Consider the following 20,274-nt stretch of genomic DNA (forward strand, 5'->3'; position numbering starts at 1 on the left):
CATTTTGTTTTTTAAAACTGTTGTTGCAAACTCATTCCAAGTTCTGCCCCACAGAACCCACAAGCTGAGGTTACACAAGCACGGGTAAGAAGTTAGGAAGAATTTTCAAAGGATGTTGCATTTCCTTACCCTTTCATGAGAACGGATCACCACCCCCCCCCCCCCCCACCCCCCCCCCCCCCCACCCCCCCCCCCCCCCACCCCCCCCCCCCCCCACCCCCCCCCCCCCCCACCCCCCCCCCCCCCCACCCCCCCCCCCCCCCACCCCCCCCCCCCCCCACCCCCCCCCCCCCCCACCCCCCCCCCCCCCCACCCCCCCCCCCCCCCACCCCCCCCCCCCCCCACCCCCCCCCCCCCCCACCCCCCCCCCCCCCCACCCCCCCCCCCCCCCACCCCCCCCCCCCCCCACCCCCCCCCCCCCCCACCCCCCCCCCCCCCCACCCCCCCCCCCCCCCACCCCCCCCCCCCCCCACCCCCCCCCCCCCCCACCCCCCCCCCCCCCCACCCCCCCCCCCCCCCACCCCCCCCCCCCCCCACCCCCCCCCCCCCCCACCCCCCCCCCCCCCCACCCCCCCCCCCCCCCACCCCCCCCCCCCCCCACCCCCCCCCCCCCCCACCCCCCCCCCCCCCCACCCCCCCCCCCCCCCACCCCCCCCCCCCCCCACCCCCCCCCCCCCCCACCCCCCCCCCCCCCCACCCCCCCCCCCCCCCACCCCCCCCCCCCCCCACCCCCCCCCCCCCCCACCCCCCCCCCCCCCCACCCCCCCCCCCCCCCACCCCCCCCCCCCCCCACCCCCCCCCCCCCCCACCCCCCCCCCCCCCCACCCCCCCCCCCCCCCACCCCCCCCCCCCCCCACCCCCCCCCCCCCCCACCCCCCCCCCCCCCCACCCCCCCCCCCCCCCACCCCCCCCCCCCCCCACCCCCCCCCCCCCCCACCCCCCCCCCCCCCCACCCCCCCCCCCCCCCACCCCCCCCCCCCCCCACCCCCCCCCCCCCCCACCCCCCCCCCCCCCCACCCCCCCCCCCCCCCACCCCCCCCCCCCCCCACCCCCCCCCCCCCCCACCCCCCCCCCCCCCCACCCCCCCCCCCCCCCACCCCCCCCCCCCCCCACCCCCCCCCCCCCCCACCCCCCCCCCCCCCCACCCCCCCCCCCCCCCACCCCCCCCCCCCCCCACCCCCCCCCCCCCCCACCCCCCCCCCCCCCCACCCCCCCCCCCCCCCACCCCCCCCCCCCCCCACCCCCCCCCCCCCCCACCCCCCCCCCCCCCCACCCCCCCCCCCCCCCACCCCCCCCCCCCCCCACCCCCCCCCCCCCCCACCCCCCCCCCCCCCCACCCCCCCCCCCCCCCACCCCCCCCCCCCCCCACCCCCCCCCCCCCCCACCCCCCCCCCCCCCCACCCCCCCCCCCCCCCACCCCCCCCCCCCCCCACCCCCCCCCCCCCCCACCCCCCCCCCCCCCCACCCCCCCCCCCCCCCACCCCCCCCCCCCCCCACCCCCCCCCCCCCCCACCCCCCCCCCCCCCCACCCCCCCCCCCCCCCACCCCCCCCCCCCCCCACCCCCCCCCCCCCCCACCCCCCCCCCCCCCCACCCCCCCCCCCCCCCACCCCCCCCCCCCCCCACCCCCCCCCCCCCCCACCCCCCCCCCCCCCCACCCCCCCCCCCCCCCACCCCCCCCCCCCCCCACCCCCCCCCCCCCCCACCCCCCCCCCCCCCCACCCCCCCCCCCCCCCACCCCCCCCCCCCCCCACCCCCCCCCCCCCCCACCCCCCCCCCCCCCCACCCCCCCCCCCCCCCACCCCCCCCCCCCCCCACCCCCCCCCCCCCCCACCCCCCCCCCCCCCCACCCCCCCCCCCCCCCACCCCCCCCCCCCCCCACCCCCCCCCCCCCCCACCCCCCCCCCCCCCCACCCCCCCCCCCCCCCACCCCCCCCCCCCCCCACCCCCCCCCCCCCCCACCCCCCCCCCCCCCCACCCCCCCCCCCCCCCACCCCCCCCCCCCCCCACCCCCCCCCCCCCCCACCCCCCCCCCCCCCCACCCCCCCCCCCCCCCACCCCCCCCCCCCCCCACCCCCCCCCCCCCCCACCCCCCCCCCCCCCCACCCCCCCCCCCCCCCACCCCCCCCCCCCCCCACCCCCCCCCCCCCCCACCCCCCCCCCCCCCCACCCCCCCCCCCCCCCACCCCCCCCCCCCCCCACCCCCCCCCCCCCCCACCCCCCCCCCCCCCCACCCCCCCCCCCCCCCACCCCCCCCCCCCCCCACCCCCCCCCCCCCCCACCCCCCCCCCCCCCCACCCCCCCCCCCCCCCACCCCCCCCCCCCCCCACCCCCCCCCCCCCCCACCCCCCCCCCCCCCCACCCCCCCCCCCCCCCACCCCCCCCCCCCCCCACCCCCCCCCCCCCCCACCCCCCCCCCCCCCCACCCCCCCCCCCCCCCACCCCCCCCCCCCCCCACCCCCCCCCCCCCCCACCCCCCCCCCCCCCCACCCCCCCCCCCCCCCACCCCCCCCCCCCCCCACCCCCCCCCCCCCCCACCCCCCCCCCCCCCCACCCCCCCCCCCCCCCACCCCCCCCCCCCCCCACCCCCCCCCCCCCCCACCCCCCCCCCCCCCCACCCCCCCCCCCCCCCACCCCCCCCCCCCCCCACCCCCCCCCCCCCCCACCCCCCCCCCCCCCCACCCCCCCCCCCCCCCACCCCCCCCCCCCCCCACCCCCCCCCCCCCCCACCCCCCCCCCCCCCCACCCCCCCCCCCCCCCACCCCCCCCCCCCCCCACCCCCCCCCCCCCCCACCCCCCCCCCCCCCCACCCCCCCCCCCCCCCACCCCCCCCCCCCCCCACCCCCCCCCCCCCCCACCCCCCCCCCCCCCCACCCCCCCCCCCCCCCACCCCCCCCCCCCCCCACCCCCCCCCCCCCCCACCCCCCCCCCCCCCCACCCCCCCCCCCCCCCACCCCCCCCCCCCCCCACCCCCCCCCCCCCCCACCCCCCCCCCCCCCCACCCCCCCCCCCCCCCACCCCCCCCCCCCCCCACCCCCCCCCCCCCCCACCCCCCCCCCCCCCCACCCCCCCCCCCCCCCACCCCCCCCCCCCCCCACCCCCCCCCCCCCCCACCCCCCCCCCCCCCCACCCCCCCCCCCCCCCACCCCCCCCCCCCCCCACCCCCCCCCCCCCCCACCCCCCCCCCCCCCCACCCCCCCCCCCCCCCACCCCCCCCCCCCCCCACCCCCCCCCCCCCCCACCCCCCCCCCCCCCCACCCCCCCCCCCCCCCACCCCCCCCCCCCCCCACCCCCCCCCCCCCCCACCCCCCCCCCCCCCCACCCCCCCCCCCCCCCACCCCCCCCCCCCCCCACCCCCCCCCCCCCCCACCCCCCCCCCCCCCCACCCCCCCCCCCCCCCACCCCCCCCCCCCCCCACCCCCCCCCCCCCCCACCCCCCCCCCCCCCCACCCCCCCCCCCCCCCACCCCCCCCCCCCCCCACCCCCCCCCCCCCCCACCCCCCCCCCCCCCCACCCCCCCCCCCCCCCACCCCCCCCCCCCCCCACCCCCCCCCCCCCCCACCCCCCCCCCCCCCCACCCCCCCCCCCCCCCACCCCCCCCCCCCCCCACCCCCCCCCCCCCCCACCCCCCCCCCCCCCCACCCCCCCCCCCCCCCACCCCCCCCCCCCCCCACCCCCCCCCCCCCCCACCCCCCCCCCCCCCCACCCCCCCCCCCCCCCACCCCCCCCCCCCCCCACCCCCCCCCCCCCCCACCCCCCCCCCCCCCCACCCCCCCCCCCCCCCACCCCCCCCCCCCCCCACCCCCCCCCCCCCCCACCCCCCCCCCCCCCCACCCCCCCCCCCCCCCACCCCCCCCCCCCCCCACCCCCCCCCCCCCCCACCCCCCCCCCCCCCCACCCCCCCCCCCCCCCACCCCCCCCCCCCCCCACCCCCCCCCCCCCCCACCCCCCCCCCCCCCCACCCCCCCCCCCCCCCACCCCCCCCCCCCCCCACCCCCCCCCCCCCCCACCCCCCCCCCCCCCCACCCCCCCCCCCCCCCACCCCCCCCCCCCCCCACCCCCCCCCCCCCCCACCCCCCCCCCCCCCCACCCCCCCCCCCCCCCACCCCCCCCCCCCCCCACCCCCCCCCCCCCCCACCCCCCCCCCCCCCCACCCCCCCCCCCCCCCACCCCCCCCCCCCCCCACCCCCCCCCCCCCCCACCCCCCCCCCCCCCCACCCCCCCCCCCCCCCACCCCCCCCCCCCCCCACCCCCCCCCCCCCCCACCCCCCCCCCCCCCCACCCCCCCCCCCCCCCACCCCCCCCCCCCCCCACCCCCCCCCCCCCCCACCCCCCCCCCCCCCCACCCCCCCCCCCCCCCACCCCCCCCCCCCCCCACCCCCCCCCCCCCCCACCCCCCCCCCCCCCCACCCCCCCCCCCCCCCACCCCCCCCCCCCCCCACCCCCCCCCCCCCCCACCCCCCCCCCCCCCCACCCCCCCCCCCCCCCACCCCCCCCCCCCCCCACCCCCCCCCCCCCCCACCCCCCCCCCCCCCCACCCCCCCCCCCCCCCACCCCCCCCCCCCCCCACCCCCCCCCCCCCCCACCCCCCCCCCCCCCCACCCCCCCCCCCCCCCACCCCCCCCCCCCCCCACCCCCCCCCCCCCCCACCCCCCCCCCCCCCCACCCCCCCCCCCCCCCACCCCCCCCCCCCCCCACCCCCCCCCCCCCCCACCCCCCCCCCCCCCCACCCCCCCCCCCCCCCACCCCCCCCCCCCCCCACCCCCCCCCCCCCCCACCCCCCCCCCCCCCCACCCCCCCCCCCCCCCACCCCCCCCCCCCCCCACCCCCCCCCCCCCCCACCCCCCCCCCCCCCCACCCCCCCCCCCCCCCACCCCCCCCCCCCCCCACCCCCCCCCCCCCCCACCCCCCCCCCCCCCCACCCCCCCCCCCCCCCACCCCCCCCCCCCCCCACCCCCCCCCCCCCCCACCCCCCCCCCCCCCCACCCCCCCCCCCCCCCACCCCCCCCCCCCCCCACCCCCCCCCCCCCCCACCCCCCCCCCCCCCCACCCCCCCCCCCCCCCACCCCCCCCCCCCCCCACCCCCCCCCCCCCCCACCCCCCCCCCCCCCCACCCCCCCCCCCCCCCACCCCCCCCCCCCCCCACCCCCCCCCCCCCCCACCCCCCCCCCCCCCCACCCCCCCCCCCCCCCACCCCCCCCCCCCCCCACCCCCCCCCCCCCCCACCCCCCCCCCCCCCCACCCCCCCCCCCCCCCACCCCCCCCCCCCCCCACCCCCCCCCCCCCCCACCCCCCCCCCCCCCCACCCCCCCCCCCCCCCACCCCCCCCCCCCCCCACCCCCCCCCCCCCCCACCCCCCCCCCCCCCCACCCCCCCCCCCCCCCACCCCCCCCCCCCCCCACCCCCCCCCCCCCCCACCCCCCCCCCCCCCCACCCCCCCCCCCCCCCACCCCCCCCCCCCCCCACCCCCCCCCCCCCCCACCCCCCCCCCCCCCCACCCCCCCCCCCCCCCACCCCCCCCCCCCCCCACCCCCCCCCCCCCCCACCCCCCCCCCCCCCCACCCCCCCCCCCCCCCACCCCCCCCCCCCCCCACCCCCCCCCCCCCCCACCCCCCCCCCCCCCCACCCCCCCCCCCCCCCACCCCCCCCCCCCCCCACCCCCCCCCCCCCCCACCCCCCCCCCCCCCCACCCCCCCCCCCCCCCACCCCCCCCCCCCCCCACCCCCCCCCCCCCCCACCCCCCCCCCCCCCCACCCCCCCCCCCCCCCACCCCCCCCCCCCCCCACCCCCCCCCCCCCCCACCCCCCCCCCCCCCCACCCCCCCCCCCCCCCACCCCCCCCCCCCCCCACCCCCCCCCCCCCCCACCCCCCCCCCCCCCCACCCCCCCCCCCCCCCACCCCCCCCCCCCCCCACCCCCCCCCCCCCCCACCCCCCCCCCCCCCCACCCCCCCCCCCCCCCACCCCCCCCCCCCCCCACCCCCCCCCCCCCCCACCCCCCCCCCCCCCCACCCCCCCCCCCCCCCACCCCCCCCCCCCCCCACCCCCCCCCCCCCCCACCCCCCCCCCCCCCCACCCCCCCCCCCCCCCACCCCCCCCCCCCCCCACCCCCCCCCCCCCCCACCCCCCCCCCCCCCCACCCCCCCCCCCCCCCACCCCCCCCCCCCCCCACCCCCCCCCCCCCCCACCCCCCCCCCCCCCCACCCCCCCCCCCCCCCACCCCCCCCCCCCCCCACCCCCCCCCCCCCCCACCCCCCCCCCCCCCCACCCCCCCCCCCCCCCACCCCCCCCCCCCCCCACCCCCCCCCCCCCCCACCCCCCCCCCCCCCCACCCCCCCCCCCCCCCACCCCCCCCCCCCCCCACCCCCCCCCCCCCCCACCCCCCCCCCCCCCCACCCCCCCCCCCCCCCACCCCCCCCCCCCCCCACCCCCCCCCCCCCCCACCCCCCCCCCCCCCCACCCCCCCCCCCCCCCACCCCCCCCCCCCCCCACCCCCCCCCCCCCCCACCCCCCCCCCCCCCCACCCCCCCCCCCCCCCACCCCCCCCCCCCCCCACCCCCCCCCCCCCCCACCCCCCCCCCCCCCCACCCCCCCCCCCCCCCACCCCCCCCCCCCCCCACCCCCCCCCCCCCCCACCCCCCCCCCCCCCCACCCCCCCCCCCCCCCACCCCCCCCCCCCCCCACCCCCCCCCCCCCCCACCCCCCCCCCCCCCCACCCCCCCCCCCCCCCACCCCCCCCCCCCCCCACCCCCCCCCCCCCCCACCCCCCCCCCCCCCCACCCCCCCCCCCCCCCACCCCCCCCCCCCCCCACCCCCCCCCCCCCCCACCCCCCCCCCCCCCCACCCCCCCCCCCCCCCACCCCCCCCCCCCCCCACCCCCCCCCCCCCCCACCCCCCCCCCCCCCCACCCCCCCCCCCCCCCACCCCCCCCCCCCCCCACCCCCCCCCCCCCCCACCCCCCCCCCCCCCCACCCCCCCCCCCCCCCACCCCCCCCCCCCCCCACCCCCCCCCCCCCCCACCCCCCCCCCCCCCCACCCCCCCCCCCCCCCACCCCCCCCCCCCCCCACCCCCCCCCCCCCCCACCCCCCCCCCCCCCCACCCCCCCCCCCCCCCACCCCCCCCCCCCCCCACCCCCCCCCCCCCCCACCCCCCCCCCCCCCCACCCCCCCCCCCCCCCACCCCCCCCCCCCCCCACCCCCCCCCCCCCCCACCCCCCCCCCCCCCCACCCCCCCCCCCCCCCACCCCCCCCCCCCCCCACCCCCCCCCCCCCCCACCCCCCCCCCCCCCCACCCCCCCCCCCCCCCACCCCCCCCCCCCCCCACCCCCCCCCCCCCCCACCCCCCCCCCCCCCCACCCCCCCCCCCCCCCACCCCCCCCCCCCCCCACCCCCCCCCCCCCCCACCCCCCCCCCCCCCCACCCCCCCCCCCCCCCACCCCCCCCCCCCCCCACCCCCCCCCCCCCCCACCCCCCCCCCCCCCCACCCCCCCCCCCCCCCACCCCCCCCCCCCCCCACCCCCCCCCCCCCCCACCCCCCCCCCCCCCCACCCCCCCCCCCCCCCACCCCCCCCCCCCCCCACCCCCCCCCCCCCCCACCCCCCCCCCCCCCCACCCCCCCCCCCCCCCACCCCCCCCCCCCCCCACCCCCCCCCCCCCCCACCCCCCCCCCCCCCCACCCCCCCCCCCCCCCACCCCCCCCCCCCCCCACCCCCCCCCCCCCCCACCCCCCCCCCCCCCCACCCCCCCCCCCCCCCACCCCCCCCCCCCCCCACCCCCCCCCCCCCCCACCCCCCCCCCCCCCCACCCCCCCCCCCCCCCACCCCCCCCCCCCCCCACCCCCCCCCCCCCCCACCCCCCCCCCCCCCCACCCCCCCCCCCCCCCACCCCCCCCCCCCCCCACCCCCCCCCCCCCCCACCCCCCCCCCCCCCCACCCCCCCCCCCCCCCACCCCCCCCCCCCCCCACCCCCCCCCCCCCCCACCCCCCCCCCCCCCCACCCCCCCCCCCCCCCACCCCCCCCCCCCCCCACCCCCCCCCCCCCCCACCCCCCCCCCCCCCCACCCCCCCCCCCCCCCACCCCCCCCCCCCCCCACCCCCCCCCCCCCCCACCCCCCCCCCCCCCCACCCCCCCCCCCCCCCACCCCCCCCCCCCCCCACCCCCCCCCCCCCCCACCCCCCCCCCCCCCCACCCCCCCCCCCCCCCACCCCCCCCCCCCCCCACCCCCCCCCCCCCCCACCCCCCCCCCCCCCCACCCCCCCCCCCCCCCACCCCCCCCCCCCCCCACCCCCCCCCCCCCCCACCCCCCCCCCCCCCCACCCCCCCCCCCCCCCACCCCCCCCCCCCCCCACCCCCCCCCCCCCCCACCCCCCCCCCCCCCCACCCCCCCCCCCCCCCACCCCCCCCCCCCCCCACCCCCCCCCCCCCCCACCCCCCCCCCCCCCCACCCCCCCCCCCCCCCACCCCCCCCCCCCCCCACCCCCCCCCCCCCCCACCCCCCCCCCCCCCCACCCCCCCCCCCCCCCACCCCCCCCCCCCCCCACCCCCCCCCCCCCCCACCCCCCCCCCCCCCCACCCCCCCCCCCCCCCACCCCCCCCCCCCCCCACCCCCCCCCCCCCCCACCCCCCCCCCCCCCCACCCCCCCCCCCCCCCACCCCCCCCCCCCCCCACCCCCCCCCCCCCCCACCCCCCCCCCCCCCCACCCCCCCCCCCCCCCACCCCCCCCCCCCCCCACCCCCCCCCCCCCCCACCCCCCCCCCCCCCCACCCCCCCCCCCCCCCACCCCCCCCCCCCCCCACCCCCCCCCCCCCCCACCCCCCCCCCCCCCCACCCCCCCCCCCCCCCACCCCCCCCCCCCCCCACCCCCCCCCCCCCCCACCCCCCCCCCCCCCCACCCCCCCCCCCCCCCACCCCCCCCCCCCCCCACCCCCCCCCCCCCCCACCCCCCCCCCCCCCCACCCCCCCCCCCCCCCACCCCCCCCCCCCCCCACCCCCCCCCCCCCCCACCCCCCCCCCCCCCCACCCCCCCCCCCCCCCACCCCCCCCCCCCCCCACCCCCCCCCCCCCCCACCCCCCCCCCCCCCCACCCCCCCCCCCCCCCACCCCCCCCCCCCCCCACCCCCCCCCCCCCCCACCCCCCCCCCCCCCCACCCCCCCCCCCCCCCACCCCCCCCCCCCCCCACCCCCCCCCCCCCCCACCCCCCCCCCCCCCCACCCCCCCCCCCCCCCACCCCCCCCCCCCCCCACCCCCCCCCCCCCCCACCCCCCCCCCCCCCCACCCCCCCCCCCCCCCACCCCCCCCCCCCCCCACCCCCCCCCCCCCCCACCCCCCCCCCCCCCCACCCCCCCCCCCCCCCACCCCCCCCCCCCCCCACCCCCCCCCCCCCCCACCCCCCCCCCCCCCCACCCCCCCCCCCCCCCACCCCCCCCCCCCCCCACCCCCCCCCCCCCCCACCCCCCCCCCCCCCCACCCCCCCCCCCCCCCACCCCCCCCCCCCCCCACCCCCCCCCCCCCCCACCCCCCCCCCCCCCCACCCCCCCCCCCCCCCACCCCCCCCCCCCCCCACCCCCCCCCCCCCCCACCCCCCCCCCCCCCCACCCCCCCCCCCCCCCACCCCCCCCCCCCCCCACCCCCCCCCCCCCCCACCCCCCCCCCCCCCCACCCCCCCCCCCCCCCACCCCCCCCCCCCCCCACCCCCCCCCCCCCCCACCCCCCCCCCCCCCCACCCCCCCCCCCCCCCACCCCCCCCCCCCCCCACCCCCCCCCCCCCCCACCCCCCCCCCCCCCCACCCCCCCCCCCCCCCACCCCCCCCCCCCCCCACCCCCCCCCCCCCCCACCCCCCCCCCCCCCCACCCCCCCCCCCCCCCACCCCCCCCCCCCCCCACCCCCCCCCCCCCCCACCCCCCCCCCCCCCCACCCCCCCCCCCCCCCACCCCCCCCCCCCCCCACCCCCCCCCCCCCCCACCCCCCCCCCCCCCCACCCCCCCCCCCCCCCACCCCCCCCCCCCCCCACCCCCCCCCCCCCCCACCCCCCCCCCCCCCCACCCCCCCCCCCCCCCACCCCCCCCCCCCCCCACCCCCCCCCCCCCCCACCCCCCCCCCCCCCCACCCCCCCCCCCCCCCACCCCCCCCCCCCCCCACCCCCCCCCCCCCCCACCCCCCCCCCCCCCCACCCCCCCCCCCCCCCACCCCCCCCCCCCCCCACCCCCCCCCCCCCCCACCCCCCCCCCCCCCCACCCCCCCCCCCCCCCACCCCCCCCCCCCCCCACCCCCCCCCCCCCCCACCCCCCCCCCCCCCCACCCCCCCCCCCCCCCACCCCCCCCCCCCCCCACCCCCCCCCCCCCCCACCCCCCCCCCCCCCCACCCCCCCCCCCCCCCACCCCCCCCCCCCCCCACCCCCCCCCCCCCCCACCCCCCCCCCCCCCCACCCCCCCCCCCCCCCACCCCCCCCCCCCCCCACCCCCCCCCCCCCCCACCCCCCCCCCCCCCCACCCCCCCCCCCCCCCACCCCCCCCCCCCCCCACCCCCCCCCCCCCCCACCCCCCCCCCCCCCCACCCCCCCCCCCCCCCACCCCCCCCCCCCCCCACCCCCCCCCCCCCCCACCCCCCCCCCCCCCCACCCCCCCCCCCCCCCACCCCCCCCCCCCCCCACCCCCCCCCCCCCCCACCCCCCCCCCCCCCCACCCCCCCCCCCCCCCACCCCCCCCCCCCCCCACCCCCCCCCCCCCCCACCCCCCCCCCCCCCCACCCCCCCCCCCCCCCACCCCCCCCCCCCCCCACCCCCCCCCCCCCCCACCCCCCCCCCCCCCCACCCCCCCCCCCCCCCACCCCCCCCCCCCCCCACCCCCCCCCCCCCCCACCCCCCCCCCCCCCCACCCCCCCCCCCCCCCACCCCCCCCCCCCCCCACCCCCCCCCCCCCCCACCCCCCCCCCCCCCCACCCCCCCCCCCCCCCACCCCCCCCCCCCCCCACCCCCCCCCCCCCCCACCCCCCCCCCCCCCCACCCCCCCCCCCCCCCACCCCCCCCCCCCCCCACCCCCCCCCCCCCCCACCCCCCCCCCCCCCCACCCCCCCCCCCCCCCACCCCCCCCCCCCCCCACCCCCCCCCCCCCCCACCCCCCCCCCCCCCCACCCCCCCCCCCCCCCACCCCCCCCCCCCCCCACCCCCCCCCCCCCCCACCCCCCCCCCCCCCCACCCCCCCCCCCCCCCACCCCCCCCCCCCCCCACCCCCCCCCCCCCCCACCCCCCCCCCCCCCCACCCCCCCCCCCCCCCACCCCCCCCCCCCCCCACCCCCCCCCCCCCCCACCCCCCCCCCCCCCCACCCCCCCCCCCCCCCACCCCCCCCCCCCCCCACCCCCCCCCCCCCCCACCCCCCCCCCCCCCCACCCCCCCCCCCCCCCACCCCCCCCCCCCCCCACCCCCCCCCCCCCCCACCCCCCCCCCCCCCCACCCCCCCCCCCCCCCACCCCCCCCCCCCCCCACCCCCCCCCCCCCCCACCCCCCCCCCCCCCCACCCCCCCCCCCCCCCACCCCCCCCCCCCCCCACCCCCCCCCCCCCCCACCCCCCCCCCCCCCCACCCCCCCCCCCCCCCACCCCCCCCCCCCCCCACCCCCCCCCCCCCCCACCCCCCCCCCCCCCCACCCCCCCCCCCCCCCACCCCCCCCCCCCCCCACCCCCCCCCCCCCCCACCCCCCCCCCCCCCCACCCCCCCCCCCCCCCACCCCCCCCCCCCCCCACCCCCCCCCCCCCCCACCCCCCCCCCCCCCCACCCCCCCCCCCCCCCACCCCCCCCCCCCCCCACCCCCCCCCCCCCCCACCCCCCCCCCCCCCCACCCCCCCCCCCCCCCACCCCCCCCCCCCCCCACCCCCCCCCCCCCCCACCCCCCCCCCCCCCCACCCCCCCCCCCCCCCACCCCCCCCCCCCCCCACCCCCCCCCCCCCCCACCCCCCCCCCCCCCCACCCCCCCCCCCCCCCACCCCCCCCCCCCCCCACCCCCCCCCCCCCCCACCCCCCCCCCCCCCCACCCCCCCCCCCCCCCACCCCCCCCCCCCCCCACCCCCCCCCCCCCCCACCCCCCCCCCCCCCCACCCCCCCCCCCCCCCACCCCCCCCCCCCCCCACCCCCCCCCCCCCCCACCCCCCCCCCCCCCCACCCCCCCCCCCCCCCACCCCCCCCCCCCCCCACCCCCCCCCCCCCCCACCCCCCCCCCCCCCCACCCCCCCCCCCCCCCACCCCCCCCCCCCCCCACCCCCCCCCCCCCCCACCCCCCCCCCCCCCCACCCCCCCCCCCCCCCACCCCCCCCCCCCCCCACCCCCCCCCCCCCCCACCCCCCCCCCCCCCCACCCCCCCCCCCCCCCACCCCCCCCCCCCCCCACCCCCCCCCCCCCCCACCCCCCCCCCCCCCCACCCCCCCCCCCCCCCACCCCCCCCCCCCCCCACCCCCCCCCCCCCCCACCCCCCCCCCCCCCCACCCCCCCCCCCCCCCACCCCCCCCCCCCCCCACCCCCCCCCCCCCCCACCCCCCCCCCCCCCCACCCCCCCCCCCCCCCACCCCCCCCCCCCCCCACCCCCCCCCCCCCCCACCCCCCCCCCCCCCCACCCCCCCCCCCCCCCACCCCCCCCCCCCCCCACCCCCCCCCCCCCCCACCCCCCCCCCCCCCCACCCCCCCCCCCCCCCACCCCCCCCCCCCCCCACCCCCCCCCCCCCCCACCCCCCCCCCCCCCCACCCCCCCCCCCCCCCACCCCCCCCCCCCCCCACCCCCCCCCCCCCCCACCCCCCCCCCCCCCCACCCCCCCCCCCCCCCACCCCCCCCCCCCCCCACCCCCCCCCCCCCCCACCCCCCCCCCCCCCCACCCCCCCCCCCCCCCACCCCCCCCCCCCCCCACCCCCCCCCCCCCCCACCCCCCCCCCCCCCCACCCCCCCCCCCCCCCACCCCCCCCCCCCCCCACCCCCCCCCCCCCCCACCCCCCCCCCCCCCCACCCCCCCCCCCCCCCACCCCCCCCCCCCCCCACCCCCCCCCCCCCCCACCCCCCCCCCCCCCCACCCCCCCCCCCCCCCACCCCCCCCCCCCCCCACCCCCCCCCCCCCCCACCCCCCCCCCCCCCCACCCCCCCCCCCCCCCACCCCCCCCCCCCCCCACCCCCCCCCCCCCCCACCCCCCCCCCCCCCCACCCCCCCCCCCCCCCACCCCCCCCCCCCCCCACCCCCCCCCCCCCCCACCCCCCCCCCCCCCCACCCCCCCCCCCCCCCACCCCCCCCCCCCCCCACCCCCCCCCCCCCCCACCCCCCCCCCCCCCCACCCCCCCCCCCCCCCACCCCCCCCCCCCCCCACCCCCCCCCCCCCCCACCCCCCCCCCCCCCCACCCCCCCCCCCCCCCACCCCCCCCCCCCCCCACCCCCCCCCCCCCCCACCCCCCCCCCCCCCCACCCCCCCCCCCCCCCACCCCCCCCCCCCCCCACCCCCCCCCCCCCCCACCCCCCCCCCCCCCCACCCCCCCCCCCCCCCACCCCCCCCCCCCCCCACCCCCCCCCCCCCCCACCCCCCCCCCCCCCCACCCCCCCCCCCCCCCACCCCCCCCCCCCCCCACCCCCCCCCCCCCCCACCCCCCCCCCCCCCCACCCCCCCCCCCCCCCACCCCCCCCCCCCCCCACCCCCCCCCCCCCCCACCCCCCCCCCCCCCCACCCCCCCCCCCCCCCACCCCCCCCCCCCCCCACCCCCCCCCCCCCCCACCCCCCCCCCCCCCCACCCCCCCCCCCCCCCACCCCCCCCCCCCCCCACCCCCCCCCCCCCCCACCCCCCCCCCCCCCCACCCCCCCCCCCCCCCACCCCCCCCCCCCCCCACCCCCCCCCCCCCCCACCCCCCCCCCCCCCCACCCCCCCCCCCCCCCACCCCCCCCCCCCCCCACCCCCCCCCCCCCCCACCCCCCCCCCCCCCCACCCCCCCCCCCCCCCACCCCCCCCCCCCCCCACCCCCCCCCCCCCCCACCCCCCCCCCCCCCCACCCCCCCCCCCCCCCACCCCCCCCCCCCCCCACCCCCCCCCCCCCCCACCCCCCCCCCCCCCCACCCCCCCCCCCCCCCACCCCCCCCCCCCCCCACCCCCCCCCCCCCCCACCCCCCCCCCCCCCCACCCCCCCCCCCCCCCACCCCCCCCCCCCCCCACCCCCCCCCCCCCCCACCCCCCCCCCCCCCCACCCCCCCCCCCCCCCACCCCCCCCCCCCCCCACCCCCCCCCCCCCCCACCCCCCCCCCCCCCCACCCCCCCCCCCCCCCACCCCCCCCCCCCCCCACCCCCCCCCCCCCCCACCCCCCCCCCCCCCCACCCCCCCCCCCCCCCACCCCCCCCCCCCCCCACCCCCCCCCCCCCCCACCCCCCCCCCCCCCCACCCCCCCCCCCCCCCACCCCCCCCCCCCCCCACCCCCCCCCCCCCCCACCCCCCCCCCCCCCCACCCCCCCCCCCCCCCACCCCCCCCCCCCCCCACCCCCCCCCCCCCCCACCCCCCCCCCCCCCCACCCCCCCCCCCCCCCACCCCCCCCCCCCCCCACCCCCCCCCCCCCCCACCCCCCCCCCCCCCCACCCCCCCCCCCCCCCACCCCCCCCCCCCCCCACCCCCCCCCCCCCCCACCCCCCCCCCCCCCCACCCCCCCCCCCCCCCACCCCCCCCCCCCCCCACCCCCCCCCCCCCCCACCCCCCCCCCCCCCCACCCCCCCCCCCCCCCACCCCCCCCCCCCCCCACCCCCCCCCCCCCCCACCCCCCCCCCCCCCCACCCCCCCCCCCCCCCACCCCCCCCCCCCCCCACCCCCCCCCCCCCCCACCCCCCCCCCCCCCCACCCCCCCCCCCCCCCACCCCCCCCCCCCCCCACCCCCCCCCCCCCCCACCCCCCCCCCCCCCCACCCCCCCCCCCCCCCACCCCCCCCCCCCCCCACCCCCCCCCCCCCCCACCCCCCCCCCCCCCCACCCCCCCCCCCCCCCACCCCCCCCCCCCCCCACCCCCCCCCCCCCCCACCCCCCCCCCCCCCCACCCCCCCCCCCCCCCACCCCCCCCCCCCCCCACCCCCCCCCCCCCCCACCCCCCCCCCCCCCCACCCCCCCCCCCCCCCACCCCCCCCCCCCCCCACCCCCCCCCCCCCCCACCCCGTGGGATAACAGGCTGGATCGGAGTTCTTGGTATAATAAGCAGTTCAGGAGAATGTGTGGGATGGAATCCAGCTGTCCTATGCTACAGGGACAAAACCTCTCATCGCTTGGAAGACCTTTAAGTCTTCCTCTATGTAGCGGAGATGGCATGATGTTAAATCTAAAAAATTTTCAGGCCAGCCAAGCCTAAGAAACATGGACTGTATATATAGTGATACAATGCCTTTTATCACTATATGTCCAGTCCATGTTTCTTAGGCGTGGCTGGCCTAAAAATTTTTTAGTATTGGGTTGACTGTATATATTTGCTGATCTGTTTAATGATGTTAAATGTAGCCAGCATATAGGCTCTCCTGTGTATGGGGTGGAGTCTAGGGGGGGTCATTGAGAAGGGGAGGGAGGTCAGCAGAGAAGTGATGGGCACAGAGTCCGCCTTCCGAAGCTGCCGTTTTCTCCAGGGAAACTGATCTCCCTGTCACTTGAAGATCAAATGTAATCTGAGGAGAACTCCAGCCACCACCTGGAGGTTGGCAACCCTTCAAGGAATCCCGGGCCTCCTCATTCTTCCCTCTAATCCACCTGGCAGACCACGGGGCAGGTGACAGCCGCCGTTTCTGCCTCAGAGACTGGCAACCTTTTTTGTATTGTCGAAGGCCGGAATCACTGGGGTGCTGTGTGGTTCCCGGGCTGTCTGGCCGTGTTCTAGTAGCATTTTCTCCAGACGTTTCGCCTGCATCTGTAGCTGGCATGATCCTCTGAAGATGTCGCACATCTGCTGGGTTGCGGAAATCTTGGTCAAAATACTCTTGTTGCAGGATCACATGGTTCTTGTGCCAGAAACCCAGGTGCACCTTCAGAGTGCTGGAGGGGGCTTGAAAGAGGACCGGTTTCCTGTGGCACGCACACATATTTCCTCGCCCTTCCCCCACCATCTAATGCTGTGTGCGGTTGGGTGGGTTTGCGGAGTGGCAGCTCTACAGCCTCCATATCTGTTTACCATGCAGATGACCCCACTGGGAATGAGGGATTGCCAGTTCCAGGTTGGGAAATTCCTAAAAATCCGGGGACAGAACCCGTAGTGGGCGGGGTTTGGGGACAGAGGGACCTCAAGTGGGGTAGAGTGTCCTCGAGCCCACCTGCGACTCTATGCCACCACTTTCTCCAGCACAACTGATCTCTGTGATCTGGACGTCAGCTGTAATAGCGTGAGATCCTCAGGCCCCACCTGGTGGGATTCCTCAGTCAAACCACCTTCTACTCTGAAAGGAAACTCCTCTGTCTGCAGCCTGGTTCTCTCACTTACTTTTCCTTTTCACCTCTTGTGCAGTTCTGGCAGTTCGGAAAGTGGGTCGAGGTGGTGGTGGACGACCAGCTGCTTCTGGACGAAACTGGGAAAACATTAAAATATGGGAGGTCGACAGACGAAAACGAGTTCTGGATGCCCTTGCTGGAGAAAGCCTTTGCCAAGTGAGTCAGACCCCGTTTCCTTTTGGGAGAAGAATTTCGCTCTCAGTTGCCCTGCTGCTGTTTATCTTGTGGTACCATTTGGCCCTTTTTTTGTGCAGTTGCCAATCTGGGTGTGGCAGATCCCTGAGAATTTGGGGGTTGGGCCCTGGGGAGGGCAGGGTTTGAGGTGGGAGCTCACCAGGGACACAATCAGAGGTGGGATCCAGCAGGTTCTCACAGGTTCCCGAAAGTAGGTTGCTAATTATTTGTGTGTGCCAAGAGGGGGTTACTAATTGGTGATTTTGCCACGTGATTTTGGCCTTAGTTACGCCCCTCCTCTCAGCAGCAGCGTGCAGAACTTGAAGCAGTCTAGCAGGAGGTGCACCGGCGTGAGTGGCAGCCTGCGCCTGCGTGCATTCGTTTCCTGCCCAAGGACCGGCGCAGCGGCTGCGTCCTTGCCACAGCCCCGCCCAGCAATGCCCCGTCCCCGGAATGCCCGACCACGCCCCCGCTGTGCCCCACCCAGCCCCATTGGCGCTACGCCACAGTTTGAATCCCACCACCATGGGAACCTGTTACTAAAATTTTTGGATCCCACCACTGGACACAATGTTGTGTAGTCTGTCCCCCAAAGTTACTATTTCCTCCAGGAGAACTGAACTCTGGAGTCTGGAAATCAGCTGTAAATTCAGGAAGCCCCTAGGGCTGCAGCTTCAAGTTGGTAACCTCATAAACTCCCATGTTCAAAGTGGCAGGAGTTGCCCCCATTTCCTCCTGCCACACTGGCAAGCGGGTGAAGCTGCTGACTGCCAGCTGGTTTGGGCAGCGGTGCTAGGACTGGGCACCCCCCACCCTCTTCTGCCAGCAGAGGGTCTTTGCTTGTCCCTGCCAGTTCCATTTATCAGCTACTTCCTCACCAGCTACCTCCAAAAAAACACATTGTTGTTTCTTTTTAAAGAAAAGCCTCATAGAAAGGAGAGAAATCCACGTCCTTTTCTCCATTTCGATACTGGCTTTGCCCTGGTTTCTACAGACAGCAGAAAAGTTGGTTCAGATCTGAAGTGGACTGGCAATGAGGGAATGCCACTTGCAAATCGTCCCTCATGTTTTAAAAAAGACTCCCTTCAGAAGAAAGTTAGATAGCTGGGAGAAAAGTTGTGGATCTCCCTATTCAAACTGAACATTTAGCCTGTGAACTGAAATAAAACCTGGTTCTCAGTTACATTCTGAACCAGTCTTCTTCTTCAGACAATAATCCTGCATAGCTGGATTTTGATTAATGAATACAGAGGTCTATAGATTGCAATTATGTTCAGTTTTTTTCAAGAACGAGGAGAGAAGGGAGTAGATTTTTGAGCCATATTTTATTGCTAATGCTGACGTTATAGCAGTAAACATGATTTACTTCTATTAGTGGGATGTGGGAGCAGATCTACATTGTGCACAGAACCAGAGGGTTTTTAAACTTCACAGAAAAAGTTTCAGAACGAGAGAACTGCCCCAGTCCTCCTGCCCCCACCCCTTCAGCATACAGAATACAGAGGTCTTCTTGATTGTTAGTTTTCCCTTTTTATTGGCAATGATAAAAGGTGTACTACGTAATTCACACTTCAATATTTACTGTGTGTTGATATGTGTAATGTTTGCACCATGGATCATATTCCCTCTTCCTGCCAATAATTTAAAAAGTGAACATTAATGGCAAACTCCACCTCAACAGAGAGAGCATGGAAGGCCATATAGAGGCAGCCAGTGACCCAGACTGGGCAGAAATCGTTAGCCTATGACCCTCCTGGGTCTCAATATTACTTCTTTCTTTTCCATGTCTCGTTCTGCAAAGGCTGAATGGCTCTTATGAGGCTATAATCCGTGGATTTGCAAGGAATGCCTTTGTTGATTTGACTGGCGGGATTGGAGAGACCATCTGGCTGCCGAATTGTCCCCCAAAGAATCTCTGCAAGAGGGCTCAGAAAGCCTTGGACAGGAACTCATTGATGGCGGCAAGTATTACGGTAGGTGCAGGAAGATGGTGCTCTGCAAGCAACACTGACCCATTCTCGAGATTATGGTGTTTTCCACACAGACCATATAACCTGGGATGGGGAGGTGGAATATCCTGGTCTGCACATGACTTCCGCATGGCTTCTGAGCCTAAATCGGGCCCACCCCGTGAGATTTCCCTTCTCCCGGGGTTTTCAAAAATCACTAAATTGGCAGTTCTTTTGAAAAACTCCGCGCCAATCCCACTCCCGTGTGAAAACCGCAGGAGAAAAACCGGTTCATTTTTCCCACCTCACCACCTGCTTTTCCCGCCCCACAGCTACAGCCAATCGGAACGTTGGAAAAACGGGGATGTTTGCACATGCGCGGGAATCCCGTGTATGCGTGGAAAATGAAAATAAACAGGGGGCTTGTTCATAGTTCACCGGAGTGCTTCCTCCTGGTCTGAACATGATAACGGATGGCCGTGTGGAGGGAGAAACCGAGATACAAACGACCCAGGATGTATGAACCCTGGGGCCAATGGCCAATCCAAGGATATTTGGTCCTATATTTGCTGAGTTTCTCCAGGCAAGCACCCAGTGCAACATTGGTGCACAATCAGCTTCCTGAGGATCCCAGCAAGTTTCCAGCTCTTTCCGGACTCTCCTCCTCTCTTGCTCCCTGATGGTGGAAGGAACACTCTGTCAGTTGCAGGGGGGAAGGCTAAACAAAGAGAACAATGAAAAAGTCGGATGGGAAATCTTGGATGAAGAAGAAGAAGAGTTTGGATTTATATCCCCCCTTTCTCTCCTGTAGGAGACTCAAAGGGGCTCACAATCTCCTTGCCCTTCCCCCCTCGCAACAAACACCCTCTGAGATAGGTGGGGCTGAGAGAGCTCTGGAAAGCTGTGACTAGCCCAAGGTCACCCAGCTGGCGTGTGTGGGAGTGTACAAGCTAATCTGAATTCCCCAGATAAGCCTCCACAGCTCAGGCAGCAGAGCTGGGAATCAAACCCGGTTCCTCCAGATTAGATACACGAGCTCTTAACCTCCTATGCCACTGCTGCTCCAGATAGGCGGAGTGTATCCAGATAGGAGTGTACCATTCTTTGGTCAAGGGTATACGCTAGCTGCTCTCCCCTGCTAGAACCTCCACCCTGCTTTTATTTGTTTGAAAAATCCCTGCTTTTAGGTTCTTCCCCCTAGTCAATCATTGTGCCAATTTGACTGTGAGTTTGGGGTGGGGATGGGGTGGTCGGGGAAGAGGTGAGATAGATTTTAGGGTTGTCCTTAAAAAGGTTGTTAGAGTGGATTCGTGCCTGATATTTGTCTTGTGTCTGCCCCACCTCCAACCGCTGCCTACACAGATTGAGGATGATTCCGAATAGGAATGGAGTAGCAGTTACTTTACAATAACTCCAACCAGATCTGTTGGGAGATAAAACAGTACAATTTTTACAGAAAGGAAATTGTTATGTTGAGGTTAATGATAGACTCTGGTTTCCAAGTCAGCTCAGATCGGACAACTGCAGAGGCCAGCAGAGAAAAGCAATGTGGGTTGGGGGGGGGGGGACGCTCTGGCAGTGGGGGAGACCACAGGATTTGGCAGGCTTCTTGGAAGCTCAGCCGGGTCAGAACTTGGAGGAGAAACCATCAAGGGAGACTTCAGAGGAAGGCGACAGCCAACCACCGCTGCT

At 82.2% G+C, this 20,274-nt stretch overlaps 1 protein-coding gene across 1 annotated transcript in view; it reads left to right on the forward strand.

The window, feature by feature from the left end:
- LOC125434135 (calpain-12-like) overlaps positions 1-20,274 on the forward strand; it is a 69,307-nt gene that overhangs the window by 36,173 nt on the left and 12,860 nt on the right. Inside the window, exons 4-5 of the mRNA XM_048499129.1 lie at positions 16,476-16,615; positions 18,435-18,606. Coding sequence (XP_048355086.1) covers positions 16,476-16,615; positions 18,435-18,606 — 312 coding nt within the window. The remainder of the gene's footprint in view (positions 1-16,475; positions 16,616-18,434; positions 18,607-20,274) is intronic.

Source organism: Sphaerodactylus townsendi, linkage group LG06 (assembly GCF_021028975.2).
Source record: "Sphaerodactylus townsendi isolate TG3544 linkage group LG06, MPM_Stown_v2.3, whole genome shotgun sequence".
Classification (NCBI taxonomy): Eukaryota; Metazoa; Chordata; class Lepidosauria; order Squamata; family Sphaerodactylidae; genus Sphaerodactylus; species Sphaerodactylus townsendi.